The sequence below is a fragment of the Engraulis encrasicolus genome, chromosome 15 (genome assembly GCF_034702125.1).
Source record: "Engraulis encrasicolus isolate BLACKSEA-1 chromosome 15, IST_EnEncr_1.0, whole genome shotgun sequence".
Taxonomy (NCBI): domain Eukaryota; kingdom Metazoa; phylum Chordata; class Actinopteri; order Clupeiformes; family Engraulidae; genus Engraulis; species Engraulis encrasicolus.
In genome coordinates this window covers 50395069-50409816 of record NC_085871.1, presented here as the reverse complement: position 1 = coordinate 50409816, position 14748 = coordinate 50395069, and the positions used below count along the sequence as shown (strand labels likewise).

Genomic DNA, 14748 nt, shown 5'->3' with positions numbered 1-14748 from the left:
CCCACAGGCTGAAGCATGACGTCTGCCAGGTGAGGACGCTGGAGTAGGTGGCATACGGACCTTTCTGGACCCCCGGAGCCCCCTGATCTCACCTGACCTGACCTGACCTGGTATCCGTGGCGATGGATAAGCTGGGCATGGCGTTCGGGGGCGGGCCCAGCAAGAAGGAGCTGCAGGAGACGATAGAGGCCCAGAAGAAACAGCTGGTGCAGTACCAGACTCGCTTCAAAGATGTGGTGCGTACTATACTACACTATACTACACTATCGGTATACTACACTGTACTATACTACACTGTACTATACTGTACTATACAACTGGTGCAATACCAGACGCACTTCAAAAATGTGGTACGTACACTACTATACTGTATTATACTACACTATACTGTATGCTGTACTGTACTATACTATACTATACTACACTACACTACACTACACTACACTGTACTATACTGTACTATACTATACTGTACAACTGGTGTAGTACCAAACTCACTTCAAAGATGTGGTACGTACTATACTACACTATACTGTACTACACTACACTACACTACACTATACTATACTATACAACTGGTGCAGTACCAAACTCGCTTCAAAGATGTGGTACGCACTATACTATACTGTACTGTACTGTACTGTACTGTAGTATACTATATTATACTACACTATACTATACTACACTACACTACACTACACTACACTACACTATACTACACTATACTATACTATACTATACTATACTATACTACACTACACTGTACTATACTACACTACACTGTACTATACTGTACTATACTATACTATACAACTGGTGCAGTAGTCTACCAAACACGCTTCAAAGATGTGGTACGTACTATACTATACTTAGTACACTACTATACTGTACTATACTATATACCTGGTGCAATACGGTATTATACCAGACACGCTTCAAATACGTGGTGCACACATGGAGATATTATTTTAATACTACTATTATACTCTCCTATTATATTAAATTGCGTATATTTAGCTTTGAGTGAATATTAAGTAAATGTGAAAATAATTAATGAAATATTATGTGAAAACTAGAATGTATATTTTCCCTTTCCAGGTGCGTGCGTATAAGAGTTTGATGAAGGAGAAGGAAGCTCTGGAGGCCAGCCTGAAGAAGTCTTATTTTATACATAATAAATAATAATATATATAATGTGTCTTTAGGTGCGTGCGTATAAGAGTTTGATGAAGGAGAAGGAGGCTCTGGAGGCCAGCCTGAAGGTCCTCACCGTCTCACAGGAGGTCGACCTGGGTCACCGTGACAACCAGGACCCCTCCACGGGTACGTAAACATGGCATTAGATTGCACAAGACTGGTAGGTACTAATGCACTTTACATTACTTGAAGGACATTACATTACACTTTACATTACATTACACAAGACCCCTCCACAGGCAACATGGCATTAGATTGCACAAGACCCCTCCACAGCTGCTCATTTGCGTTACAGACCCTCCATAGACACTCATGCACTTTACATCACTTAACATTACATTATAGAAGACCCGTCCCCTCCATAGGTATGCAATATCATTGCGCACACATTACATTGCAAGAAACTTCTGAAAATATTACACTGTACATCTTTAAGTTGACCTATTTGACCTTGTCAGGCGGTGGTGGTGCCGACCCCTCGCGGTCACCTATGACCTCTGACCTGGGAGACGACCGCTCGTCACTGCACAGTGAGGACAGCCTGGACACGGCGGCTAGCGTGGAGACGGCGGCTAGCGTTAGCAGCAGCACCACCAGGGGGGAGGGGGGCGACGAGGAGCACCAGGCCCAGCAGCAGCACTCCCGATCGGGCTCGCTGGGGGACATCACCCCTTCTCTGGGAACCACCTCCACCTCCTCACTGGCTGCGGCTGTGGCCAGGTCTGTGATACTGTATACTACATATACAGTATTTGTCCTTAGAAGCCCATTCTTTTTGAAAATTGTTTCTATTAATTCATTATTTTTTAGAATTAATTTATTTATTTACTTATTTTTATCTAATTTGCATTTTATTCCATTGTATTTTACGTTTATTTACTTTATTGTATGTATTTATATATAATATGTAATATATAATATATTTTCCCTCTCTTGTCCTTAATCTCGTATAGTCTAACTAAATTGTAAAGCACTTTGTGAATGTCTTGTTCTGTGAAAAGTGCTGTAAAAATAAACTTCCTTTCTTCCTTTCCTCCTTACAGTGTGGAGGAGGCCGGGGGGCCTGAAAGTGGCGGCAGCAGCAGCAGCAGTGTTACTGTCAGTAGTGGAGTACAGGACCAACAGCTGCAGCCTCCACAACCCAGCCAAGCACAAGCACAAGCACAGCCCCCACCACAGCAGCTCACCACCACTACTGGAACAGGTAAGCTTACCATCATAAAGACTGCTTACATACAGCCAAAGCTCTAAACACACACTCACTAATGGGTCAAAGTGGCTAGTAAGCTTTCATTTTTACCAGGCAAACTGAGATTTTTTGATTGATTGATTAATTGATTGATTGATTGATTGATCTGTCTACTACCAGCACTGTTCCTATTGTGTTACCACCCACCTTGTTTTCATAATGCTCTGTTGTCTAATTGGCATCTGTCAGAGGTAGTACAGCTGATTGATTGATTGATTGATTGATTGATTGATTGATTGATTGATTGATTGACACCTGTCTGTCAGGTGCATCGGTGGAGTCGGATCGGCGCTTCCTGCAGCTGAAAGCCCAGCTGTCCACATTGACCAGTTCCCTAACAACCGTCACCCAGGAGAAGTCGCGCATGGAGGCCTCCTTCCAGGCCGACAAGAGGAAGATGAAGCACGACATGGAGGAGCTGCAGAGGAGCCTGGAGGAACAGCAGAAGCAGCACGACGCAGACATGACATCACTACAGGTAAGAACACGGGAACACCTGAGTAGAACACTGGAACACCTGGTCTAATGCCTACGTAGTGTTTACTGGAGGAACAGCAGAGGCAGCACGACGCAGACATGACATCACTACAGGTAAGAACACTGGTACACCTGAGTAGAACACTGCATAATACCCGAGTAGAACACTGGTACACCTGAGTAGAACACTGCATAATACCCGAGTAGAACACTGGTACACCTGACTAGAATGCTGTAGAACACTGGAACACCTGACTAGAATGCTGTAGAACACTGGAACACCTGACTAGAATGCTGTAGAACACTGGAACACCTGACTAGAATGCTGTAGAACACTGGAACACCTGACTAGAATGCTGTAGAACACTGGTACACCTGACTAGAATGCTGTAGAACACTGGTACACCTGACTAGAATGCTGTAGAACACTGGAACACCTGACTAGAATGCTGTAGAACACTGGAACACCTGACTAGAATGCTGTAGAACACTGGAACACCTGACTGCAACACTGGTACACCTGACTAGAATGCTGTAGAACACTGGAACACCTGACTGCAACACTGGTACACCTGACTAGAATGCTGTAGAACACTGGAACACCTGACTAGAATGCTGTAGAACACTGGAACACCTGACTAGAATGCTGTAGAACACTGGTACACCTGACTAGAATGCTGTAGAACACTGGAACACCTGACTAGAATGCTGTAGAACACTGGAACACCTGACTAGAATGCTGTAGAACACTGGAACACCTGACTAGAATGCTGTAGAACACTGGAACACCTGACTAGAATGCTGTAGAACACTGGAACACCTGACTAGAATGCTGTAGAACACTGGAACACCTGACTAGAATGCTGTAGAACACTGGAACACCTGACTAGAATGCTGTAGAACACTGGAACACCTGAGTACAACACTGGAACACCTGAGTAGAATGCTGTAGAACACTGGAACACCTGACTAGAATGCTGTAGAACACTGGAACACCTGAGTAGAACACCACATTACATTGCATTTGGCAGACGCTCTTTAACCAAAGCGACTTACAGTCGAGGACATAATCATGGACAACATCACAAGAGAGCACAGGAGCAGGGAGACACACACACCTAATCTCTCTCTCTCACATACACACACACCTCCTCCTCACCTCCTCTTCCTACAGAAGCAGTTTGCGGAGAGTAAAGCTCGTGTGATAAAGCAGCAGCATGAGAGAGCACAGGAGCAAGGAGACCTCTCTCACCTCTCCTCTCTCCTCCTCTCCTCTTTCCTCCACTCTTTACCTCTCCCTCTCACCTCCTCTCGTCTCCTCTCATCATCTCCTCTCTTCTCTCCTGTCTCTACAGGAGCAGTTTGCGGAGAGTAAGGCCCGTGTGATAACGCAGCAACATGAGAGAGCTCAATAGCAAGGGGACACAAACCTCCTCTCCTCTGCTCTTCTCCTCTCCTCACCTCCTCTCATCTCCTCCTCCTCACCTCCTCTCATCTCCTCCTCCTCACCTCTTCTCTTCTCCTCTCCCTACAGGAGCAGTTTGCGGAGAGCAAGGCTCGTGTGATAACCCAGCAACATGAGAGAGCTCAGGAGCAGGGAGACCACACATACACCTCCTCCTCTCCTCACTTCTTCTCTTCTCCTCCTCCTCCTCTCTTCTCTTCTCCTCTCCCTACAGGAGCAGTTTGCGGAGAGCAAGGCTCGTGTGATAACCCAGCAACATGAGAGAGCTCAGGAGCAGGGAGACCACGCGCTGATGCTGAGGGAACTTCAGAAGCTCCTGCAGGAGGAGAGGAGTCATCGCCAGGACGCGGAGCTACGCCTCGAGGACGCACAGCAGACACTCATGGAAACCATGCAGGTACACACACACACACACACACACACACACACACACACACACACACACACACACACACACACACACACACACACACACACACACACACACACACACACAGGCAGGGCACGGAGCTACGCCTCGAGGACGCACAGCAGACACTCATGGAAACCATGCAGGTACACACACACAAAAAAACACACACACACACACACACACACACACACACACACACACACACACACACACACACACACACACACACACACACAGAGAAGGATACACTGAAGAACACACTGATAGAGATCGTCATTGGTGACTGGACTGCAGGAACAACCCCCCACATCTAATTTCTGACTCGAGTCCAAGTCACAAGTCCACATCTGTGATATGTAATATGATATGTAATGTAATCCCTACCTCAGGCTGCAGACAGGGGCCTGGACATGGAGGTGCATCTGAGGGAGGAGATGAGGAGTCTGCAGGCAGATATACTGTAATGTAATGTAATATAATGTACTGCAATGTAATGTAATGTATGACAGATGAGGAAATGGACTGCATTTATATAGTGCCTTTCCACTCCTTCGAGCACTCAAAGCACCTTACATTGTATGCTTTACATTCACACTCACATTCACACACTGGTGGCCATAGCTGCCACGCAGGGTACCACCAGAGATTCTTCAAGTATATAGAGATATGCCAATGTAATAGGTTGCTATGGGCACCTAACGTGACCAGGTTCCGGTCTGCCTAAAGGGGCGTGTCATAATACTCCTAGCATTGAATAGAACAGTCCTTAGGTCTGCCTAGGTCTGCCTAAAGGGGGATTTCCCCCCCTCCCCCTTGCAATAATAGAACCCGGAAACAGTGGGCCAATGGAACCTCTCTCTCTCTACTCTCTCTGGTACCACCCTGCCACCAGGAGCTATTTGGGGTGAAGTAAGGACACAGTACATCGATGGGGTCAGGCAGAGTGGGGCTCGAACCTGCAACCTTTGGGTTATCCATCGGCTCCTTTACCGCCTGAGCCACCACCACCCCAGAGTGGACGTGGAGGCTCGTCTGAAGGAGGAAATTAGGAGGAGCCTGTAGACAGATATACTGTAATGTCATGTAATTATTAATTAAGTAATATAATATAATATAATCCCTTCCTCAGGCTGCAGACAGGAGCGTGGACATGGAGGCGCGCCTGAAGGAGGAGATGAGGAGGAGCCTGCAGACTGATGTGTACTGTAATGTAAATGTAATATAATGTAATATAATATGTAATTATTCTCCACAGGCTGCAGACAGGAGTGTGGACATGGAGGCGCGCCTGAGGGAGGAGATGAGGAGGAGCGCAAGGAGATGAGGAGGAGCCTGCAGACTGATGTGTACTGTAATGTAATGTAATGTAATGTAATATAATATGTAATCCTCACTGCAGGCTGCAGACAGGAGTGTGGACATGGAGGAGGAGATGAGGAGGAGCCTGTAGACTGATGTGTACTGTAATGTAAATGTAATATAATGTAATATAATATAATATAATATGTAATTATTATTCCAGGCTGCAGACAGGAGTGTGGACATGGAGGCGCGTCTGAGGGAGGAGATGAGGAGGAGGCTGCAGACTGATGTGTACTGTAATGTAATATACACTAAATTTAAATATGTATGGAATAGCGGATGACGAGGTGTCCCGATATCAAGGGAAATAATGGACGAGGCGGCGCGTTCTAAACAGCCCGACGGCGCAGCCAATGTAGCGCCGAGCGGTAGCCACTTCAGAAGGAGGACGGGAGGCAGAAGATACAGTTTTCGGTCTTGTTTATTTCCTGCCCTCTTACACTCTAAAACGGGCAAAAGGAGGTGTCCCCAAAATAAAACAATAACTAATTTCACTACTCTAAAAATATTCGCCACTCAAACTGTCACACAGCTGCCCAAAAAGAAGTTCTCCTCAGCTCTGCCTAACCGTTATGAACGTTATCGATAACTTGTCAATCACCCCCCGTGGAATAGCAGCACTTCAGAGAGAACAAGACCCCTCCGCTCCGCGTCGGGGTCTAAAGATTCTCTCTGTCGTGCTGCTATTCCACGGTAGCGACCTTCTCGCCGAACGTTAACCCTTACGTAATGTAGTGTATAATATGTAATCCTCACCACAGGCTGCAGACAGGAGCGTGGACATGGAGGCGCGCCTGAAGGAGGTGCAGCAGGAGAGAGAGGAGATGAGGAGGAGCCTGCAGACTGATGTGTACTGTAATGTTAATATAATGTAATGTAATGTAATATAATGTAATATAATATGTAATCCTCACCGCAGGCTGCAGACAGGAGCGTGGACATGGAGGCGCGCCTGAGGGAGGTGCAGCAGGAGAGAGAGGAGATGAGGAGGAGCCTGCAGACTGATGTATACTGTACTGAAATGTAATATAATATAATGTAATATAATATAATTATTATTCCAGGCTGCAGACAGGAGTGTGGACATGGAGGCGCGTCTGAAGGAGGTGATGAGGAGGAGAGAGAGGTGATGAGGAGGAGTCTGCAGATGTAATGTAATATAATGTAATGTAATGTAATATAATATGTAATCCTCACTGCAGGCTGCAGACAGGAGTGTGGACATGGAGGCGCGTCTGAAGGAGGTGCAGCAGGAGAGGGAGGAGATGAGGAGGAGTCTGCAGGCCGCGGAGGAGGAGAGGAGCAAACCACACCCCCTGGTGGAGGAACTGCAGAAGGAGATGGGACAACTGAAGACACACTACACACACCAATTACAGCAGGAGATCAGGAAGGTAGAACACACACACACACACACACACACACACACAGCTGAAGACACGCTACACACACCAATTACAGCAGGAGATCAGGAAGGTAGATGAAGACACACACACACACACACACACACACACACACACACACACACACACACACACACACAGCTGAAGACACACTACACACACCAATTACAGCAGGAGATCAGGAAGGTAGATAACACACACACACACACACACACACACACACACACACACACACACACACACACAGCTGAAGACACACTACACACACCAGCTACAGCAGGAGATCAGGAAGGTACGTATAATACACACACACACACACACACACACACACACACACAGCTGAAGACACACTACACACACCAATTACAGCAGGAGATCAGGAAGGTACTAACACACACACACACACACACACACACACACACACACACAGCTCAGACACACTACACATACCAATTACAGCAGGAGATCAGGAAGGTATTACACACACACACACACGCACGCACGCACGCACGCACGCACGCGCGCGCGCACACACACACAGCTTAAAGGTCAGATTAGACTTCAGCAACTGCGAGCGTGAAAAGTCGTGTGGGAGTGGCCACAAACCAATTTTGTATTCATGCATCTGCGAGCTCTGCGAGGTCCGAGGTCTCGTTGCCAGCCACATTTGAAATTGCGCGATTAGGCTACTTTCACTACATTGTAAGCACTGCGGTCATTATTAAGCAATGTTGCTTTCTATCCCGGTTAGCTAGGTATTTTCACACAAATTGCAAAGGCAATGCAGTGGTATCATTATTTGACATACCCAGTCTGTTTTCACGAGCAGAAAATGCAAGCATGTAAAGACAGTTGATTCTGCCGATGTGTGTTTACATTCGGTGGAGGAACGGTAGTAAAACCGCAGGCATTGTGCCACGAGTGTTCAACTGATGCATTGTTTGTTACTTAGCTTAGCTTCGTGTATTTACACACATTTACACACAAGGCATTAATAAAGTTTTTAACAGAATACAGCTCTGCTCTCGCAAACTACTGGCATTGCGCTGCCACAAGAACAGAACAAGGAAGTAGCGAGACGACCAATCATAGTGCCTTTTTGTCTGCGTACTCCGCGTCCGTCCGACGGATAGTTAGAATTTTTTCGAGGCGCTAGACGACGGGCGCAGAGCCTCTGAGAGGGGGGTGTGGATTCGCATAGACAGAAAACGGACGGACGCAGATTCTATGCGAGCGAAGCATAAATCTAGCTGAAGACACACTACACACACCAATTACAGCAGGAGATCAGGAAGGTAGATGAAGACACACACACACACACACACACACACACACACAGCTGAAGATGCACTGCACACAACAACTACAGCAAGAGATCAGGAAGGCACTAATTCAACTCCACAGTATTGTAATTAATCCTCTTCTATGTTATCCAATTCAGTCCAGTCAGGCTGAGGAGAGCTTGGTTGACCAGCCTCGTGTTGACTGTGGAGGAGTCCCATTCTACTGTGTTCTACACTGCTTTACTCTGTTACAGTTATATTCTCAGCATAATCAACTCTATTCTATTCTGTTGTTTCCTCCCCAGTCGAGTCAGGCAGAGGAGCGCTTGGTTGACCAGTCTCGTGTGCAGGAGGGTGGCATAGCCAGTTTAGGCCTACTGCTCTATTCTACTCTACTGTACTCTACTATAAGTCTACTCTATTCTATTCTATTCTGTTGTCTCCTCCCCAGTCGAGTCAGGCAGAGGAGCGCCTGTTTGACCAGTCTGGTGTGGAGGAGGGTCGCGTTGTCAGTTCAGGCCTACTACTCTATTCTTCTCTACTCTATTATAATTCTACTCTCTTCTATTCTATTCTGTTGTTTCCTCCCCAGTCGAGTCAGGCAGAGGAGGGTGGCGTTGCCAGTGTAGGCCTACTCTATTCTACTCTACTGTACTCTATTATAATCTATTCTATTCTATTCTATTCTATTCTATTGTCTCCTCCCCAGTCGAGTCAGGCCGAGGAGCGCTTGGTTGACTAGTCTCGTCTAGAAGAGGGCCGCGTTGTCATTCTAGACCTACTCTACTCTATTATAATTCTACTCTACACTCGCCTCCAAAAGAGTTGTCGCCTACCCATCTGTTTGGAATAACAGCTAATAACCTGACTTTCAATTAATCACTTGGCTTCAGAAGTCACTCATATGAAAGCTACAACCCTCTCGAATGAAAATGAATGTACAAAAATAAATTCCATGCACCAAAGAATGATCCTTTAATGAACACAGACAGGGCAGATTTTCACAAGACAAAAGTTTTGTCGCCTATCGAACATAATGTGAAAATGAGCAGATAAGTCACTTCAAAACACTTCAAATACGCAGATTGGGTGTCATACTTAATCACTGAATCACTCTCACCTCTCCAGAAAATCAACTTTGGCCTTAGGTGTATGTTTAGGGTCATTGTAATCATGGAAAGCAACACAATGAAAATCAATGGAGTTCAATGAGAGATGGTGACATATTTGCTATTCGTAGAGCAATACATTTTTAACTTTATGATGTAATCAATGATAAAAGCCCTCACACACCAGCAGCATGCATGCAGCTCCACATAAGAGCTGTATCCCTCCCATGTTTGACTTTAGGCACCATGTATTTATTCCAAATTCTTCACCTTTAACACCAAAGAAGTCTCTCCCACTGTCCTGTCTCAAAAAAAGCCAGCCAAGAGTATGTCAGGCCTAATTCTGACAAAAATGAAGGCTAATGGGACTCATACTCTGAAGTCAAGATACCAAGATCAACCATTTTAGAACTGATAGCATCAAAACTATATGGTGTTGGAGATGAAGAATATGAAAAAAGAGAAATGGTGCATAAAGTGAAACATGGGAGGGATACAGCTCTTATGGGGAGCTGCATGCATGCTGCAGGTGTTTGAGGGCTTTTATCATTGCTTAAATCATGAAGTTAAACATGTATTGCTCTACGAATAGCGAATATGTCACCATCTCTCATTGAACTCCATTGATTTTCATTGTGTTGCTTTCCATGATTACAATGACCCTAAACATACACCTAAGGCCAAAGTTGATTTTCTGGAGAGGTGAGAGTGATTCAGTGATTAAGTATGACACCCAATCTGCGTATTTGAAGTGTTTTGAAGTGACTTATCTGCTCATTTTCACATTATGTTCGATAAGCGACAAAACTTTTGTCTTGTAAAAATCTGCCCTGTCTGTGTTCAATAAAGGGTCAATCTTTCGTTGGTGCATGAAATTTATTTTTGTACATACATTGTCATTCGGGAGGGTTGTAGCTTTCATATGAGTGACTTCTGAAGCCAAGTGATTAATTGAAAGTCAGGTTATTAGCTGTTATTCCAAACAGATGGATAGGCGACAACTCTTTTGGAGGCGAGTGTATTCTATTGTCTCCTCCCCAGTCAAGTCAGGCGGAAGAGCGCTTGGTTGACCAGTCTCGTCACGAAGAGGAGGGCGTTGTCATTCTAGGCCTACTCTATTCTACTCTACTGTACTCTATTGTAATCTATTCTATTCTATTGTATTGTCTCCTCCCCAGTCGAGTCAGGCAGAGGAGGGTCGCGTTGTCAGTGTAGTCCTACTACTCTATTCTACTCTACTGTACTCTATTATAATTCTACTCTATTCTATTCTATTCTCTCCTCACCAGTCGAGTCAGGCGGAGGAGCGCTTGGTTGACCAGTCTCGTCTAGAAGAGGGTCGCGTTGCCAGTCTGGAGCTGCGCGTGTCCGAGCTGTCGGAGCTACTGGGCGCGTGCGAGCGGGCGCGTCAGAAGGACCAGCAGACGGCCCAGCGGCTCCGAGAGAGAGTCCTGCAGCTGGACACCGAGAACAAGACCCTGGCCATCGCAGCCACCGCCCCACGCACAGGTAAACACACCTGGCTACAGGTAAACACTTTACTATAGTCATATAGTCATCTATATCTATATAGAGAGAGTCCTGCAGCTAGACACCGAGAACAAGACCCTGGCCATCGCAGCCACCGCCCCACACACAGGTAAACACACCTGGCCATCGCAGCCACCGCCCCACGCACAGGTAAACACACCTGGCCACCGCCCCACACACAGGTAAACACACTACTATAGTCATATAGTCATCGAATGTAGAGAGAGTCCTGCAGCTAGACACCGAGAACAAGACCCTGGCCATCGCAGCCACCGCCCCACACACAGGTAAACACACCTGGCCATCGCAGCCACCGCCCCACACACAGGTAAGCACACCATAATAACCATCTTAATATAGTATAGTCATCTAATGTAGAGAGAGTCCTGCAGCTAGACACCGAGAACAAGACCCTGGCCATCGCAGTCACCGCCCCACACACAGGTAAACACACCTGGCTACCGCCCCACGCACAGGTAAACACACCTGGCTACCGCCCCACGCACAGGTAAACACACCTGGCCATCGCAGCCACCACCCCACACACAGGTAAACACACCTGGCCATCGCAGCTACCGCCCCACGCACAGGTAAACACACCTGGCCACCGCCCCACGCACAGGTAAACACACCTGGCCACCGCCCCACGCACAGGTAAACACACCTGGCCATCGCAGCCACCGCCCCACACACAGGTAAACACACCTGGCCATCGCAGCCACCGCCCCACACACAGGTAAACACACCTGGCCATCGCAGCCACCGCCCCACACACAGGTAAACACACCTGGCCATCGCAGCCACCGCCCCACACACAGGTAAACACACCTGGCCATCGCAGCCACCGCCCCACGCACAGGTAAACACACCTAGCCATCGCAGCCACCGCCCCACACACAGGTAAACACACCATAATAACCATCTACACTACTGTAATAGTAGTATAGTGTAGTACACATAGTCATCTATATCTTTACAGAGAGAGTCATGCAACTGGACACAGAGAACTCCTAACCCCACACTGCATCTGATGATAAATGTAATGTAATGTAATGTAATATCTTAACAGGCCTACACACCCTCAGCCTAGACAAGAGTAACATGGACATCACCTAACCCCACATTGATAATAAATATGATGTAATGTAATGTAATATCTTAACTCTGTAGGCCTCCACACCCTCAACCTGGACGAGGCCAACCTGGACGTCACCGCGCTGCGAGACAAAATGGAGGTCATCAAGAAGCTCCTCAAGATGGCCACCCAGAACCAGAAGAGCTCCAGTGGAACACAGCAACAGCACCAGCAGGGGCCCTTGGAGATCGAGAAGCTCGGAGTAGGAGGAGGAGAGAGGGATGAAGAGGAGGAGGAGGAGGAGGGAGAGGGAGAGGAGGAAGGGAAGACGAAGGTGGTGGTGGAGGAGTCGGACGGAGATAGGAGATCTGCACTCTACTATCAACAGGAGCTCAGACAGGTAACTGTGTGTGTGTGTGTGTGTGTGTGTGTGTGTGTGTGTGTGTGTGTGTGTGTGTGTGTGTGTGTGTGTGCGTGTGTGCGTGTGTGCATATACACACACCAGCCACTACTTTAAGAACACTGTTACAACTGCACATTGAGGGAAATTTCTGATCAGCCAATCACATGGTGGCAACTCGATGCATTTATGCATGTAGACATGGTTGAGATGATCTGATGCAGTTGAAACCGAGCATCATAATGGAGAAGAAAAGTTATTTAAATGACTTTGAACATTTGGGCCAATTAGTAACAATTTATCTTTGTTGGAATGCCACAGCCTCCCCAAGTATTGCTGCAGGCAGTTTGGGCAGTTCTGAAGGCAAAAGGGGGTCCAACCCAGAGGTGTTCCTAATCAAGTGGTCGGTGAGTGTATATTGTACGTGTGCATGAGTGAGTGTGCTTGTTTTGTCTGAAAACTGTCTGAACTTTTCAATAAACCATGAGACTTGTGGCAAGTTTTTTTTTTTTTTTTTTTTTTTTTTTTAAATCTCCACCTGTCTCCCTGTCTGTCTGCCTGTGTAGGTGCGAGAGGAGTTTGAGCGCTACAAGGTGCGAGCTCAGGTGGTCCTGAAGAACAAGAACGCCAAGGATGGCAGCCAGGCCAAGGTACTATAGTGTTATTATTATTATTACTATTATTATTATTATTATTATTATTATTATTATTATTATTATTATTATTATTATTATCATTATCATTATTATTATTATTATTATTATTATTATTATTATTATTATTATTATTATTATTATTATTATTTTCATTATTATTATGCCAAGGATGGCAGCCAGGCCAAGGTAATATATTATATTATTATTATTATTATTATTCTTATTATTCTTATTATTATTATTAGGCAGCCAGGCCAAGGTACTATAGTATTATTATTATTATTATTATTATTATTATTATTATTATTATTATTATTATTATTATTATTATATTATGCCAAGGATGGCAGCCAGGCCAAGGTAATATAGTGTTATAGTATTATTATTATTATTATTATTATTATTATTATTATGCCAAGGATGGCAGCCAAGCCAAGGTAATATAGTGTTATAGTATTATTATTATTATTATTATTATTATTATTATTATTATTATTATTATTATGCCAAGGATGGCAGCCAGGCCAAGGTAATATAGTGTTATAGTATTATTATTATTATTATTATTATTATTATTATTATTATTATTATTATTATTATTATATTATGCCAAGGATGGCAGCCAGGCCAAGGTAATATAGTGTTATAGTATTATTATTATTATTATTATTATTATTATTATTATCATTATTATTATTAATTATTATTATTATTATGCCAAGGATGGCAGCCAGGCCAAGGTACTATAGTGTTATTATTATTATTATTATTATTATTATTATTATTATTATTATTATTATTATTATTCACATTATTATTATTATTATTATTATTATTATTACGCCAAATATGGCTGTCAGGGTAAAGCTGAAAATTCATACTTTTATTATTATGTTTGATGACTATTATGATCATTATGATGATTAATTATAATTATATTTTCATTACATTAAATTACATTGCATCGTATTATATTATATTGAGAGAATTTATATTATATTATATTATATTATATTATATTATATTATATTATATTATATTATATTATATTATATTATATTATATTATTAGGAGTTGGAGGATGCTCGTGACCAGCTGGCTGAGTTGAAGGAGAAGTACATCAACCTGCG

General features: G+C 44.6%; 1 protein-coding gene across 1 annotated transcript in view; it reads left to right on the top strand.

Moving 5' to 3' along the window:
- The first annotated feature begins 13 nt into the window (after nucleotides 1–13).
- The window catches only part of gcc1 (GRIP and coiled-coil domain containing 1), a 19483-nt gene continuing 4748 nt past the window's right edge, over nucleotides 14–14748 (top strand). The window contains exons 1-12 of the mRNA XM_063217796.1: nucleotides 14–236; nucleotides 1206–1323; nucleotides 1656–1917; nucleotides 2241–2401; nucleotides 2713–2924; nucleotides 4603–4785; nucleotides 7082–7168; nucleotides 7365–7556; nucleotides 11247–11466; nucleotides 12658–12962; nucleotides 13529–13612; nucleotides 14690–14748. The exon at nucleotides 14690–14748 is cut by the window's right edge and continues 91 nt beyond it. Of these exons, the coding sequence (XP_063073866.1) occupies nucleotides 123–236; nucleotides 1206–1323; nucleotides 1656–1917; nucleotides 2241–2401; nucleotides 2713–2924; nucleotides 4603–4785; nucleotides 7082–7168; nucleotides 7365–7556; nucleotides 11247–11466; nucleotides 12658–12962; nucleotides 13529–13612; nucleotides 14690–14748 (1997 nt within the window). The 5' untranslated portion in view covers nucleotides 14–122. The remainder of the gene's footprint in view (nucleotides 237–1205; nucleotides 1324–1655; nucleotides 1918–2240; nucleotides 2402–2712; nucleotides 2925–4602; nucleotides 4786–7081; nucleotides 7169–7364; nucleotides 7557–11246; nucleotides 11467–12657; nucleotides 12963–13528; nucleotides 13613–14689) is intronic.